The following is a 16662-nucleotide window of genomic DNA, read 5'->3' as shown; positions in this document are numbered from 1 at the left end:
TGATGGAAATACCACACCGCTGGGTCTCAACAGCTTAGACGTGGTAGAAAGAAATTAGGCATTTGCACCGATGTTCCGAAACTTTGGTCTTATGAAATCGTGGTGTTTACAAATAATTCAGTTTATCGACAAGGTGCGCTACTTTTTAACTATTGTATTATAATTACATATATATATATATATATAAAATTCTTTCTTGCGGAAATGAAAAATGAAATATAATTATTCAAGTATTAAGCTATTAAAAACCAACTAAAAAACGAATAATAAAAGGATTAATTTTACATTTGTTTTAATCACTATTTTAATTCAAAACTTTGAACAGGGAATAAAGCTACTACGACTAAAAAACAAAGTGATGTAAATTTTGTATAGATTTGTATATTTTTATAGTTTCAAGTATATACTAGAAGGTACTTTTTTGCAAAGTTGTCAATTTTTACTTCAAAATTTTAACCAAAGATATAATATAAGATTATTTTGATTTCTAGTTTACTTTTTCAACATTTTTTTCAACGTAACTTTTTGAACTTAATACTTTAAAGTAACATTACACTTTCATTTATATGAAAATATTAGAAAGCTTATTTTTAATTTTTTGAAAATAGGAGTAATGGAAAATAATACTGATAAAAGATAATTACTTTCCTGTTTGAATTTTTAATTTTTAGAATTTATCTATAATCATTTGCAAAAATGCACTGTCTTATTTTTTTGTTCTTTACTTTTTAATCGTAACTTAACCTAGTAGTTTGCTTAAATATCAATTCCGCTTATTCTGTGGCTTCATAACTCTTAAAAGCCATTTTGACATCAGAGATTACTTCTTTTTCTTTAGATTAAGTGGCATTCGCCTGTGTAAAATTGTCAGGATTTGTTTTTAATTAAAAAAAGAAAACAAAATAGTTCTCAGATAATATTTCTTTTACAAAAATTAGTTTTAATTAAATAATTCATTTTAATTTTAAGTACATATATTCTTGCAAACTGAAGAAAAAAAAGGTCAAGACGTTATTAGAATTATAAACTAAAAACAATTAAGGACTCCTTCGTAGAAAAATCTATTTGCATAAAAGAAAATAAATTTGAATAAATGTGACATCTGGAACCTTTTTGCAAATATAATTAAATTATTAAAAGTGCTTTTTTTTGTAATGTTAGAATTATTTTTACCTTTTTTAATTAATTATTTCTCCCTTGTTTTTTGCTTGAAATAAACTTTGGTTATATTGAAATCTAAGATGTCTTACGGTATATGTAGTCATTCATTTTTTACATTTAGTGTGTACGAATACAAAATGACTCTCATTAAATAAATTAAGCATTACATTATAAATTATTTTTTTTATTTGTATTGTTTCCAAAAAAGTAAAGAAGTTGTTTTTCTCCTTTAAACTCCCTCGTATAAATAAATTAAAATAATGAACTAAATTCATTTTCATAATCATTGAGTTTTCTGAAAATTGTTTATCAAAAATTAAATTTTTCTAGAAATTAGATCTCTTTGTAATCTGTGTTCGAAACGCTTTCATAAATTCTACATTGCTACACGTATGTGTGGTCCATATTAAAGCTCGTACTTTCTTATAAAAAAAACTGACTCCTAGAAACACAGAAACAAATAATTAAAAATCAGTTAATTATTTTATTTTCCAATATACAACCAAAACTTAGTAAGACAAATTAAATAATATGAGTGTAAAGTGTCTCTGTATCTATCTGCAGATTTTTTCTATTTTTATACACTATTCCCCCCCCCATGCAATTTTTTATTAAATTATCGAAATGAGTTTTGATGTGAAATATGCCTTTTAAATTGCAATTTGGGGTTTCACTTTATTGAGAATTACCGAGTTTTAGTTAGCTAACTTGGGAAGTAAGGGAGTGTAACTTGAATGCCTTTGATCTTGATGTTAGGTTCTAGTGACGTCTCCTTCCAACGTTTTATCGTGGGGATTTCCGATATCTGCTTTATATTTGTTATTGGTACCCAAAGTATGAGTACATCTTATGGAATCCTGACCAAGAAAAATATTTGGAGTATTCAATCACAAGTTTTTTTGTTTAATTATTATAAAAAAAGTCAACTAGCTCTTTTATTATATATTTACACAGAATGGTCTACTGTTTAATGTAGTCGGATGCTTTAGAATTTTGAGTTCTCTGATGAGCATGAGTGTCGTGTTTTATACATACGAATATGTCGAGTGAGGTCATCTGAGTCTATCTCGACCATATTTGAGTAACTCCGCCGGTATTTTCTTTAGCGTCTTAATAAGCGCATGGATTATTTCTTTGATTTCCTCCACCTGTGGTATACTCCTTTGCAGTTAAATTCATCCTCTTTTATTTCTACCTCTGGATCTCTTCCTCTATTTTTTATTCCCGCTGCATTCAACATTTCACGGAATTATTCAGCCTACCAATACATTTACTCTCGCTCCCATAATGTTTCCTTTTTTATCTTTAAAAAATCCATGCATTACATAAATACAACCATTATCAGTTTAATCCCTTATAGAATTATCTGCATTTTTTCCTTCAATTTGTTCCTAAGTCTCGAGCATTATCAGTTCTTCCCTAGCTATCTTTTTCTACTTGCATATACCTTTTGTTATCTTTTTTTTCTTTTGCGTTCTTTTCAAGAATTTGGTCTTGCTTTATTCTCTCCACAGTTGCTTGGGTACATTCTCTAACGTTCTAGTAAATTCTTTCCTTGTACCCCTGGACTTCTATACTGCTTCCCACTGATCAAATTGTATTCACGGCCATTTCTCATTGATTCTTGGGTTTCCTGAATTAGTCGCTTGGATTCAGGCGTTCTGTTATTTTCTACATATTCAATCCTCGTTTCTATTAAATTCAGCGTATCAGTCCATACCCTCCTAGCTCTTCCCAAATCTTTTGTTGCTGTTAGTAGACTGCTGAAATTTTACTTTTTCTTTACAAAATGTTCTGTGTCAGTCCGCTCCTCTACAGCGGATATGTCTTTCAATTAGTACGTGATCAATCTGGTTACTAAAACTGTTTATAGTCCAAACATCTTAATTGGGCCCATGCTAAATATAAGATTCTTTTCAAGTGCAACACTAAAAAATAAAGAGGAAATCTTTGTTCAAGACCGGACATGAAGTGCCAGGGCACGTAATTAAGTATAACTTAGACCAGGGGTGCCTGGGTATAATTTTATGCCCCTCGATATTCATCCTAATTTTACAAAATTTGTTTATTATCTCCAAATGGAACTGATTGGTTTATAGTGTCATGATGAACTAAAACACATTTTTGAAACATCAGAATCAAAAATATATTTTTATAATACCTATGTCTCGAACGAAAATTATTCCAATTTTAGAAACTGGAACAAAAAGTTGTGAGCTCGTTTGGATCTACTTTCACCTGCGAATTGTTTTTTCGAAAATTAAAATTTACAAATTATTAATCATGCTCAACCTGTAACATGTATGACGTCGGGCAAATACGTGCGTTGCGATCTCGCAAGAGATAAGTGAAAGTGTTAAACAAATATTTCACTAATTAAATAAATATTCCACTGCAAAATGTTTTTGTAGTGGGGCCAATCTAATAGATGTACATATAATTTTATAAGCGGCCCGCAGGCTTATAATGAATTTCCAAATTGACCCATAAATCTTGTGGGTTGGCCACTCCTGGCTTAGCTAGATGGGAAAAAAGTTTATTTGGGGGACATTTTACGTGAATAATTTTAGCATAACATTGCAGCACCAACACCAAAATTTTGCAATTCTGCGGCTATATCGCGGCATTAACGATCGACTATGAGAAAATGTGATAAAATCAAAAATGTTGGCACTCAAACTTGTCAAGTTTGGATGCGCACTTTTTTCTTAACTTTTCTATGTTGGTGGCACAAACGATATAAAAAAAATTGGTGGAGGCACTCAAACTATGTAGATACCCAATGTCAATTGTTCTGTAGAAACGTGTTATCGTTAGCTTTCTTTCTTTTTTTATGAAGGAATTAAAAAATAATTACTCTGATTTTAGTTTAACTGCTTGTTGTTTTTGCTTATCAGGAAATGGTCTGTTGTCTGTTATGCAGAGGTTATAACAAATAAGGTTAGTTTGTGATCAGCAGTGTTGTGCTAGTGAGTGACAGATCTCCTTTCCTTGGAAGAAACTGATGATTGTATTGACATAATTCTGTTGCGTTTCTGGAAGATAGAAGATGACGACTAAAAGTAACAAAGGTGTGAGATTAGAAATTGACATTGAGAAATGTCGAGAAGAATCTAATTGGAAAAAAGTAATTGAATTATCAGATCAACTCAAATGGAAGCATAATACGCAAGGTATCCAAATAAAATGATGAATATTTTTTACAAACGTGATCAAAAATCAAATTATACAAAAATTAATTAATAAAAAAAACCATTTTATTGATTTTTAACTCATTCAGTACTTTATTTCTAATAGAATCTGTGTTTTTAGGACCTTTATGCAACTTTCTTTTGGGAGAAGGTAAACTTGAGTTGTTTTTAGAAGAATGCCCACCTCTAGATGCTAATACGACCAAAGCTCGTTCGGGTTTAACTGAAGCCAAGAAGTGTTTGCTGATCGCCGCTGGAGAACAAGGAATTAAAGTGAAGTGTTCAAATTTGTCTGTATTTAAAAATTTAAGATTAATGGTCATTATAAGGGTCCTAGCAAAGATTGTTTATATAGTTATAGAAAATGTTTATTTCTTCTAAAAAGAAATAGTAAATTTTTAAGTTTTGCACTCTTACAAATAGAATCACTATCAGGAATTGTTATAGTGAGGATAATGAATTTTACTTTGGACTAGTCAATCATTATTATTGTAGTTGCTAGTACAACATTCAAAATACAAACAAGTTTTGTAATTTATAGTTACTTTCAGGCAGGCGTCGCTTTGGATGCACATCTATTGCTGGGAAAGTTGCATTACGCAATGGGGTGCTATGAGGATTCCCTCAAACATTTTATGGAAGCCGATTTGCAGTCGCTTACTGAGAAGTCTTTACCTAGCCGAAGTTTAAAAATTGTTGCCGAGTCTTACGCAGTAAAAGGTAGCATAATTTAATTTGGTTAATCTATCATCATTTATGTCCTTTATTAAGTAAATCCTCATTTTGTAGAAGCTTTTTCAAAATTCTGCAAATTATCTATAAATTTCTGCTACCAAAACTTTCTTTGTCAAGGCCGCAGATCTATTAAATTTTATTTTTTTAAATTTGTGTTGATTTATTCACCTTGAAAGCATTTTCAGTTTACTTTGAAAACTTTAAGTAGTGTCATCTTCATCTTTGAAATTGTTGGGATAATTTTGTTTTGTTATGTAGGGTTGTGTTTAGAAAAAGTACCGCCATCTTCCACCTCCAAATATAAACATGTTGAGTGGGAAGAACAAATGGTTAAAAGTTTTGAACTGGCTGGTGATTTAACATTGCTGTACTTACAGGAGCAGGATAAAATGCAACAACAAAGTATAAATACAGGCACAGGTTTGTATTTTTTATAATTATCTTAAATTATTAGTGATTTTCGGCAATCAAATGAGGAATTTGATTAAGACACATTTAATATCTTATTTATTAACTAAAAACTGATATTTTTTAATGTGTTTATACGAATTAATGATTTATTTCTATATGAAATTAATTTTTCTCCATGTTTAATACTTAATTTGAGTCATTTTAATAGTTTTTTTTGTGCTAGTTTTGAGTTTTAAAACATTTATTAACTATACTTCTTGAAACTGTGTGTATCTGCGGTTGAGTGTGGCGGACCAAAGTTGGAACTCGGTCGTTAGTGATATAGACAGTGCTCTTTGGTTTTATTTGTGTTTGTATATTGTTATTTTCCGAGTGTAATTCGAGTTTTCCTTCATAAATCTTAAGAGGTTTCATCGAGAGAGTGAAATGTCGGCAGACAGCGGGGGCCTAGGGCCCCCATATAATACCAGTTTAAAGTCAGATAAGTCACCTATAAGTAATTCTTCCATTATCCCGAAGAATGATACTAATAATAATCAATCAATGAATTATAAAAATATTAACTTACTAACATGATGGAAATGGAAAGTACTAATACTTTCGGTAAGGATAATAATACAAACAAAAATATCATTCTAAAGGCAAATAAACGCACCGATGAAGAAAATATTGCATATAGTTAGTCTAAAGTTCATTTACAAGAGGCTAACTCAGGTAACTTAAAATAAAAAACTGATTATATAAAAAGTGCACTACAAAGTAGCGATAACGGTCCTTATATTGTGAATTTAGAGGGCAATAAGGGTAATCTGGGCAAAGTCATCGTATGGCATTAGGAAAGTGGCTATTGCCATCTTTGACTTGTAAAGATGATATATTGAACATCGCAGTTAAGGCAGAAACCGTATATTTAGGCGTAATTCTATATTTTATTTATATAATGTACTTTATTCGTCTTAGCACGCATGTTTATTGTATCCCTCACTGGTTTTGGACTCAAGCTTTTGATATAATCTGGCTCGATGGTCTTTTGTCGAAACTCAAAGGCAATTTGCCTTTTTACTACCTTATACTTTGATCTTGCCTCCAACTATACACTTTCTTAAAAAACCTGAAAAAGTAGGGGTGCATCAGGAGAATATTGGCCCTAATATTTTCACAGTATGCAAAAGCGATATTCCTTCCAACCCAAAAACATACCTGTTTTCTTTTCCTGTTCTTCTAATTGATAGCACTCCCTACGATTGATAAATATCTCTATTTGGGACTATCTGTGCAAAAGACACTTGCTATGTTTAAATTAAACTCAACTTATGGACTTAAGTATAGATGTGTGAGGTTCTAACAAGCGCTCTATCATCGACTACAAACACTCCAAACCAAAATTCTATTCAGAACCACCGTTTTACGTTTCCAATCTGACCATTCATTCACAATGATCCCAGGGTTGCTAAATCTAAATCCCGGTATAAAAAGTTTCATCTCTCTCTCCTCCCCTCATCACTACAATCGATTAATCCAAGTAGTCTCTTCCTACTTCATTCCTGGAAATCCCAAAAGAAGACTGAACGCTGGTGGCCAAGAGATCTACCTAGTGGAATAATAGTGATCTATGATTTGTTTTGTAAATGTGTAATATCTCTCTCTTTCTTCATACAGTTAAAATCTAAGCGCTGTTATTCTACTTATTACATCCCTCTCAATTCTACTTGTAAATACCTTCATGTCATTCGCTGTCTATCGCCTGTTTGAATATTTCTCATTCGTCAGTAATATCTCGGGGGGTTATCAATGGACAGCTGTTGCACTATTGTACTCACCTTTTACCCCGATCATATATACTAGATGCAGATTTTTGTAATAAATTTGTCAATAAATAAATATATTTTTGAAATTAATCGTTAAAAAAAATTTTTTTTTAGTTTTAATTCATTAAAATCATTTAATCATTTTTAGTTTTAATTGGACTAAAAAAAAAGGACATTTCAATTTTACATACGATTAATTTTGAATTGATTTAAAAAATTACAGTTAGACTGGTAACAACACCTGACAACGTGATGGTAGTGTAATGCAAGCTACTTTATGAACAAATTCTTCATATATATTTTTTATTTAATTTTATTTTCATCTATTTATTTATTTTTTATGCTACATAGGTCCTCTTAACTCAAGCTTACTTCTCCAACTGCTCCTATCTTGAGAATCCGGTTCTGCAAGGTTGTTTGCGACCATAGCCTCCGAAACTCTTTCTTCCTACAGTTTTAAGGAAAACCTTGTCCTTGTTCTTCCCATTTCCCTTTTTATTTAAATTTCCCAGTAAAAAACTGCCTTGAACACTCGGTATTCATCATCTTAAGCAGGTATCAAAACCATTCAATTGCTTTAATTCTACTGCAAGAAGGATGTTGCTGTTTACCCATCGCTTATTTCAAATGAGGAGACCCCTGTTATCTTACTAGAAAATATTTTTATGATCTTTTAATTATAATCAATCGCCGGAAATTGGTATATTTTTATATCCAAATTTCATAGACAAAATCACTTAGTTTTCTACTTTTATAAGATCCACTCTCGTTACAATGATTTCACTTATCATTGTACGTATATTCATATCGTATAATACTCATATGTTATCATGTATACTGTTACTTACTCTGTTATTTTTCTGTGTTTCTTGTTTTTAGGCTCACATTCTCCTCAGCCAATGAATCAAACACATCATATGGGTCCTATATTAGAAACTGCTTTACAAAGAGCTCCACTTTTACATATCCTTGCGGGACGACTACCAGCTGCAGTTTCACGATATAGGTAACTCATGAGAATGTATTGCTCCATTGAACGTATTTAAAAGAATATAAAGATCCATCGCTATAATAAGTATAGAACTTGAGTCTGGTCTTAGGTAGTTTCATGCAGCAATTAATTTTAATAATATCTGTAAATAAAAACAAAATATGAAAATGTTTTAATTATAATTTTAAAAATAAATATAATTTAAATAAATACAAATAAATTTAATAATATTTTATTTATTTTATTATTACATTTAGTTTCTTTTCCTTTTTTTTTAGTTCTAAAGTTTCGTGTTTATCAATAATATAATTTTGATTTTTTTTTTTCTTAATTTTTGTAAAATTATTTTACATATAAGTAATACTGCCCTCGTTCGAAAGCTTACGGCTTCGCAAATTATGTACTGTATAATTTTAATAACAATTTCGTTCAGTAAGTCGTTTGAGTGATAGCAACAGATATAAATTTTGTAACATATTATGTTTCAGGAGCATGTTGTCCGCAGTAGAATCTAGTGGAACCCACAGTCTGCGACTGACGCTTACAAGACAGTTAGCCGAAGTTCTTCTCAGGGGTTACACTGGTATGAAGTATACTCCTCCAACTAATGGTATACCCATATTGTTGTACTTATTTTCTATGTTACATTTTTAAATGATCGAAGCATCCTTTTAAATCCTAATAATTAATAAAGTAAATAATTTTTGGGTTAGGAAGTGGTGTTGTAAAGAAAACGGTGAATTCTAGTCCTTGGAAACCACGCATGTACACAGGACATAATCTTTTCATACCTAAAAATGAATATGAAGAAATTATACTGCTATTACTTATCAGGTGCTTTTATTTTCGATATCAATTTTTTGAGATATTTTTTTGATATAAGACAATCAAATTATTATTATCAAATGCCTGTGGTCAAACAGTATTTTGCAAGAATGTATGTGTGTATAGTGAAGCAATGGCTGGGAGAGAAGCTGTTTTAAGTCAGTCCCCTGAATTCAAAGAGGCGCGTATGCAAGCGCTTACTAATGCGACAACTGTGTATGATCTTTTAACTGTGGCACTTGTTCGGTGGGGGCAGGTTCATCTATTACATGAGGTCTAATTATCATAGCGTAGATTGTATACTTGTACTTGATTGTAATTCAGTTTGATTTTTTACAAAGAGCCGATGTGTTTGTTTTTAGTCTTTAGAACGTGCGCTTAAATTTTCTTACGAAGAGCCTCATATATGGATGCAGCGAGCTCTATGTCTAGAAAGTATGGGACTGCACGTTCAAGCACTAGCTGTGGCAAAAGAAGTAGCAAGGATGGCTCCGTCTAAAGTCATGCCGTGTCTTCTAGCTGCCCGGATCTGTTATCAGCATTTAAATAACGTTGGCAATTTAGATAATGTCATGTTAGATATTTTTGACAAGTTTTTTTTCGCTTATTCTTACATCAATTAAATTTTAGACCTATGATGGCCTTGAATGGAGTGAAATAGCCTTACAAAGGGAAATAAATAATCCACAAGGATTGTTGTCTAGATGTCACCTTTATAATGGAATTGGAGCGCATTATGGAGCATTAAATACACATCTTAAAGTTAATAAACAGTCATTAAACAATAATGCGGCCGAAGCTCTATCCAAGTATGAATGTTACAGTACTTTAATTAAGCAAATTTTATTCACAATAAAGTGATTAATAATTTATTTAAAGGGCTCAGCAGTTAGATCCAAATGATCACCTTGTCGAATATTACATTGGGATGAACTGTGCATGTCGAGGACAAATTTCCGAAGCTCTAGCACATGTAAAAGCAGCATTAAAATTATGTCCTGAACATGCTCCATCATTGCATCTAATGGTACTATTGCTGACATCCCAAAAGCAGTATAATGAAGCATACTTGCTTCTACAATCAGCTCTTAGTGACTTTCCAGATAGTTTGGATCTTCATTATGTCAAAGCCCACTTAGAGCTTCATGCGCAGGGTGGAGAGGTAATTTTTTTAAATTAATATTGTGAAGATTTAGTCTTATTGAAATAATATATTTAAAAAATGAATGTATTTTTTTTTTAAATTAAAGGTAGCACTTCATACTGCTAAAAATATGTTAATGTTATGGAAATTGTTGTATGAAGAACAAACAATTATTGATCAAAATGATAATAAAAGTGTTTTTCAATTATACACTTCTGAAATGTCCGACAAAGATTCTAGTGAGTGCTATAAATAGATTTTATAATTTTTTTATTAGAACTATTAATTTTCTGATTTTTGATGTTTATGGGTTGCCTTAAATTAGTCCTTTATTTATTGCCTTATTAGTCCTTAAACTTTACTGTAAACAATTTTTGAAACATATTCAATCATTACTAACATTTTATCGTACATTAAAAAAAGGTGTCTCTTTAGTTAGAAGCCTCCTCCCGAACTACCCTAGAACTGCTCTAAAAACAAATTTTTACTGTAAAAGATAAAAATAAAAGTTGATTCAGTACACACATTCGAATTTTTGAGAAAATTAGAAGAAATTCGAGGAAATATCCAAAAAAGTGAAAAATCCATTTAGTGAAGAGTATTTCCGGTATTGTAGAATTCTTCAAACTTTGAATTTCGCAGCACATTTTTGAATTGCTTTAAGTGATAGAACCATTAACTGAATTTAACTGAAATGATGTGTAGGGATGCCCGCTAAGCTCCTGTACTTAAAGCTCCTTTAATCGATTGTTCTATAAGAAAAATGTAATCGCTTTTTGCAATGATATTTGATGATTTTTAAAATCATATTTCCGACACCATCGAAGAGTAGTTCATTTCACCTGCTCAGATTATCTGTTGCAGTGTGTGCATTTATTATAGTACGAATATTATGAGAAAAATCTGAGTTAATGAATAGGTGTCTGGATCCCAAAAATAGAATAGAATTGCTGTATTATTTGAAAGCTCAATTTTGTACACTTGTAACACTGTCTCTTCACACACGATTCGCCCGAAATCTGTCTCCTCAGAGTGTACCTCTATTGTCTTAGAGGTTTAGATTATCTTAATAATTTCAAACGATTTTCACTTAACTTTGGGATCTATTTACCAACTTAAACTCCAAACCTTTTTGTAACTTCCTCTCTCTTTCTCTTATAAATTTTGGGGGTCTATCAGGAAAGTAAACCATAATCATCCCTCTTGAATGCCATGTTAGAATCGCGGAGATTTTATTAGCTACTTCAAAATACACACTGTAATTTAGAAGTTTCGGCTCCTTTTAATAACCTTTTTTTTCCTTTTTCGTTTTTGCTTAACAGGCTCTTTACACGCCCATTCCTTAGCAGCTTCCCGTGTCGAGCAAGCTTTGTCTGAGGTAGCATCTTCTTTATCGACGTTTACTCCAAAACCTGGTCCTCAGCGAGCTTGGTTATTGCAACTACAAATATGGCTTTTGTTAGCTGAACTGTATTTGTCATTGAAACAAATACCTTCAGCTGCAGCTTGTCTTCAAGAAGCCACAAATATCTACCCATTATCCCATCATATTATGTATACAGTTAAGTAGTTTGATATTAAACAAATCTTTTTTAGTACGAATAATCAGTGGTAATAAAAAAAAGACCTTAAATGTTTCAGAGAGGTTTGATACATGAACAGAAGTGTGAATTTGTCGAAGCGAAACAATGTTTTCACAACGCAGTTTCTATCAATCCTTCACATATAAAGAGTCTCCAGCATTTAGTAAGAATAATTAAATATTTTTCCCGTTGTTCACGCAATCCAAACAAATTTTTATATATTTTTTTTTAATTTTATGCAAAAATAATAATAATTATAATAATTGAGTACATTTTAATTTTCAAAGTTAACTGATCTTTACATTTTTAGGGTCTGATGTATCACTACTTAGGCAATCAAAGAATGGCTGAAAAAACTCTTCGCGACGCCGCGAGAATTGATCCTCATTCACCACAAACCTGGTGTGTATTTAAAAATAAATTAGAGTGCTTTGCCTCTACTTGAGGCTGAAGGTTATCTTAGTACTGAGCTTATTGAGGTAGAAGATGCTTTGAACCTTTTTCTACAGATTAACAGACCAATAACCTTGCCAATATTGGGTCATTGAAAATGGGAAACCAACATTTTTTTAGATTGTGTTCGAGAAATAATTTTGTATTTATTTATTTATTTTTAAAAACTAACTCGTAAAACCAGAAAATTATATTTTTAAATAGTTACCACTACCTGCTTAGAAACTGGAATTGGCTTCTATTTGATGTCCGTATTGTGACCAACTGCTTATTTTCGTAATTTGTTCGTACAATTTTATGAGCTCATTAATAAACGATATATTGAAGTATAATCTGATTTTGGCCGATTGTAGGTTTTGCCGATTAATATAAAAATCTCTAGAAAGCTGCAAAATTTAAAATATTTGTATGTTTAAATTGATCAAAGAAAGCGATGTCAATAAAATCTAAAATAATATCTTGAAAAATAAAGTAATAAAGTTAAGTTGAAATTTAAACAAAAAATATTTTTAAAAATAAGATTTTCAATGATTAAAATGTTCTATACATACATATATGCTTTTAGATTAGTTTTGAGAAAGGTTTTTTTTTTTATAGGTTCAATCTGGGCAAGGTATTGGAATCTCTAGGAGACTATTCGCGTGCTAGCGATTGTATGGCAACTGCACTTCAAGTTGAAACAATTAATCCTATTCTTCCTTATTCTACTATTCCAATTACTTTTGAGTAATTGTCTGTGATATTTGTGTATATTTAAAAATGGTCATTTTATTTAATTAAATGTAAAGCAATACAATTTTTATTTCGTTTGCCAGGAGAGCTCGCTCCCTTTAACAGCTTTATTAGCACAGCCCTAGGTACGCTTTTGAAGTACATATAAAGTGGTGGAGATTAAAAAGAACCTGTAAGGCCGCAGTCGGTGCATTCTTCTCGGCACCCAACATGCTCACGCTATAGCAAGCCTTTGAAAGCCCTCTTCTGCGAAATTTTCGTCCACCCAACCACTCCCTCAGGACATTGGTATAACTAAAAAGATAAAGCTCTACTCGATCGATTTGGGGCTTAAACCCTAACCCACACAGTCTTTTGCACCGGCCAAGGGCAACCTTGGTTTTTTTGTGACACTGATGATATGGGATGATTTCATGCCAGCCTCTTGACAAAAATGACTAATAATTAGGCTACATGGTTAAATGATTCTTATACCTTCCAAGGTGGGCTGCTTCCATACCTTACAGATTCCTTCACCTTGTAAATGAAAAAAACTTGGTCTTATGAAGATTGATGAACTGCACCTCCTCCCAGCACCAACTATAACTATATCTAGGGTTCCCTCAGATTGATATAACTATATCCTCAAAGTGCCCTCTAAGTAATATCACTCATCCTATGCAGCTCAAGCACTCTGCTGACAAACTGATAATGATCATTGGCTAAAAATGTCTACTGCAATAGTGACACAACGATGATGAAGTGAACGTTAAACGAACATTAAAATTGAACACATTAGTCAGCGTATCTTAATAATAGAATTTTAACTCGTTGTTAATGTTCAACGACATACTGTACTACAGTATCAATGGCACCTAATCAACTCTAAATTTACTAAAAGAGACCTATTCGTCTATCCATAGTCAGTAATACTTCTCAACGCACACTAAAAATCTATATGGTCGTCTGAAAAGGTGAATCTTACGAACACAATTTATGAAAAAAACAGTGTATTCTATTAAAAATAATAATATAAGTCCATTCAGTGTCAACTAATAATAGAATTTCAGTTGCTGATTCGCTTTTAGGCTGAATTCTCGACAGTTGTTTTTAATCCGTTTAATTTCATCTGAACAGCAATGTCAAAAAGATAATCGTAACATTCACATCTGCAAAAAGAAAAGAGTAAAAAATAACATCGAAATTGATTACAAACATTTTAAAATACTTACTGCGTTTTTGCACTTCTCCACGAATCTCCCCAAACATAAACACCGTGCCTTCGTACCAAAACTGCCGTTGTTTCTGGATACTGAGAAATAGCTTCGGAAAGAGACGAAGTTAAATCTTTTTCCCAAGGTGTATTTTCAATGATAGGTACAATCAAGGTTTCATTATAGTTGTAATATCTGTTTAGTTTTTCGTTTTTGATGCCCTTGCAATAATGAAAGAAAATAATAAATTAAGCAAGAGTTATATTTTCTCTGAAGAATATAACAAATTAAACTGTTCCATTTTTACAAAGGTTCTTCAGAAATGAAATGAGAATTTATTGCCACAACATCAATTTAGAATATTACAAGTACTGGTCAAATATTTTTAGTCTCGACTTTTCATAATTTTGAAACAATTCTCGGAGTTGTAGCTATAACATACATATAACGTATATCATAAATGTTAATGGGAAAATCGATAAAAAAATGGTTTGAAGATGGTCGGCAAATGAATAAGAGATAACCTTTGAGAAAATAATGAAAAAAATAAAAACTTTTGGCGTAAATTAAAAATTGTCTATTAAAAAAATATCCAAAAATTTAAAATTATTTTCACATTATAAATTAATAGAAATTCAAAAACAAATTCTAAATTAAATGAGGTTTGAGTTAAGAATTTCATTAAATAAAATAAAAATACACCTTTATCATTTCCAAGTGGCTAAGTACAAATTCTTTGCCGGGAAACAATAAAGTTGCCATTACAGCATTCTTAGAATGTGTGTGGATAACAGCTCCCGCATTTCTTGCTATAAATTGAGAAGAAAATGTAACTAAAAGTTGTATATATAGATATAAAAATATATATTTATAAAGAAATAACATTAATTATTACCATTGTAAATGCACATGAATAGTGGGGTGCATTGACTTTTTTTAAGTTTTTTTTCGGGAGCAGGTATTTCTAAATCATTTCCATGTATATCTTGAATAAAAAGATCTTCCTTAAGAATTCTTTCTTTTTGGACACCAGACGGTGCAATATAAATCTTGTTTCTAAAACAGTTCAAAAGTAGAGCTCATTAATAAAAACAAATTTAGGTATACCTGTACATTGTATTACATAGCCCGCTCCTTAGACACTAACAAAGGGTATTCTGACCTGATAGTGAAATATTTAAGCAGCTTTGAGTTTTTACAAATAAAGAAATTACACGTTATTGATACTGTATAGAGAATTAATTTATTGCCTAATTATACCTGAAGGATGATATGCTCTAAATTAACGAAGCTGAAAGTTTATAATGACCAAATCCACCCACTATTCCATTAAACCAGGAGACGAAAATAAAATATCACAGTATTTTACGTTATATACTATATATGTATATATATTTATAATTTATCTTTGCTTACTGTAGCAATTTTCCACACAGACAATCCTAATTTCATGTAATGTAATTCAATGTAATCATGTCGATCTTGTAATAAGAAATAATAATAAAATAAGCGACATTCATAATTAAATAATTAATAAACATTACCCATCTTTTATGCTAATCCCTCCGCCTGTTCCAGTAACCCAGCCTAGATTATAAAACTGCTTACACAACTCAGGTATTAAATTCTCTGGATGTTCTTCCATTGGAAAAATAGACAAAGATTGAAAAATAGCGGCGCCACCTGCGGAACATTACAAATTTAATTTTCGATAAAACACAATTTGTTCAGCAAATGAAAGAAATATTTAAATACCTGCCTACAGAAAGGGGTGAAAAGAAATCAAAGTTATTCTTTGAATAAAGAATGAATTAATCATTGAAAACTAGAAATCACAGACATTCTCCCTTGGTGAGGTCATATACACTAATACTCAAAGAAAAACCTCCAGATTTTGTTTGGCCACAATAAAGCTGCTCCAGGAGTAGCAAGTTCCAGGAAAAAGCTTTGTTCTAGGAGTTTTCTCATTTAGAGGGAAATTAGAGTAATATGTCTTTCAACTTCTGCATCAGAGATATAATTTTCATTTCTGAGCATACTTACAGTCCGGGGAATCAATTTTTTTTATTAACCCAACTGAATGTAAAAGTATAGAAAACGGTCTTAAAGAATACGACTAACATTAATGTTGTAAACAAATTAAATGTTTACTTTAGGTCAGGTTTTACAATGTATAATATAAATTCTTTGGTTAAATTTAAATGATCATTCATTGTCAATAAAGTGAAACTTAAATTCAATGAGTTACAATTAATGTAGAGAGTATTTAAAAGTAGTTACCTCGTTTCCCTGAGTGTAAAGATTGATCTATAGTTCTGTTAAGAATATTTCCGAATGCACACTGTGAAAACTTATCAACTCACAGAACGATAGAAGATAAGACATAATATACATTACATAGGAAGGTTTATTTCTGGGTTTGGAGGTTACAACAG

The 16662-nt window shown here is 31.2% G+C and overlaps 2 protein-coding genes across 3 annotated transcripts; one reads left to right on the top strand and one right to left on the bottom strand.

Moving 5' to 3' along the window:
• The first annotated feature begins 1750 nt into the window (after window positions 1–1750).
• Window positions 1751–13098, top strand: Ttc7 (tetratricopeptide repeat domain 7). Its single transcript, XM_074140300.1, has 16 exons — window positions 1751–4334; window positions 4474–4625; window positions 4904–5072; window positions 5346–5507; window positions 8186–8312; window positions 8786–8907; window positions 9011–9131; window positions 9249–9396; window positions 9485–9673; window positions 9753–9931; window positions 10002–10284; window positions 10373–10505; window positions 11589–11827; window positions 11908–12012; window positions 12160–12251; window positions 12900–13098. The coding sequence occupies exons 1-16, from the start codon at window positions 4211–4213 to the stop codon at window positions 13030–13032; spliced, it is 2478 nt and encodes an 825-aa protein (XP_073996401.1). The 5' UTR covers window positions 1751–4210; the 3' UTR covers window positions 13033–13098.
• A 908-nt stretch (window positions 13099–14006) lies between these two features.
• On the bottom strand, window positions 14007–16660 carry LOC141460465 (methylthioribulose-1-phosphate dehydratase). 2 transcript variants are annotated; one of them, XM_074140469.1, is made up of 6 exons: window positions 16508–16660; window positions 15772–15910; window positions 15123–15283; window positions 14930–15036; window positions 14246–14448; window positions 14007–14182 (listed from the first exon to the last, which is right to left on the bottom strand). In XM_074140469.1, exons 2-6 carry the CDS (start codon window positions 15870–15872, stop codon window positions 14098–14100), a joined length of 657 nt encoding a protein of 218 aa, XP_073996570.1. In that variant the 5' UTR covers window positions 15873–15910; window positions 16508–16660; the 3' UTR covers window positions 14007–14097. The 2 variants fall into 2 exon arrangements, with proteins under 2 accessions (XP_073996570.1, XP_073996580.1); XM_074140479.1 differs by having other exon boundaries at window positions 14007–14142.
• Window positions 16661–16662: the final 2 nt, after the last annotated feature.

This window comes from Rhodnius prolixus, unplaced genomic scaffold (genome assembly GCF_049639745.1).
Source record: "Rhodnius prolixus isolate KJV_2025 unplaced genomic scaffold, Rpr scaffold_1, whole genome shotgun sequence".
Classification (NCBI taxonomy): domain Eukaryota; kingdom Metazoa; phylum Arthropoda; class Insecta; order Hemiptera; family Reduviidae; genus Rhodnius; species Rhodnius prolixus.
The sequence above is the reverse complement of the archived record's forward strand: the minus strand, read 5'-3'. Positions and strand labels throughout refer to the sequence as shown.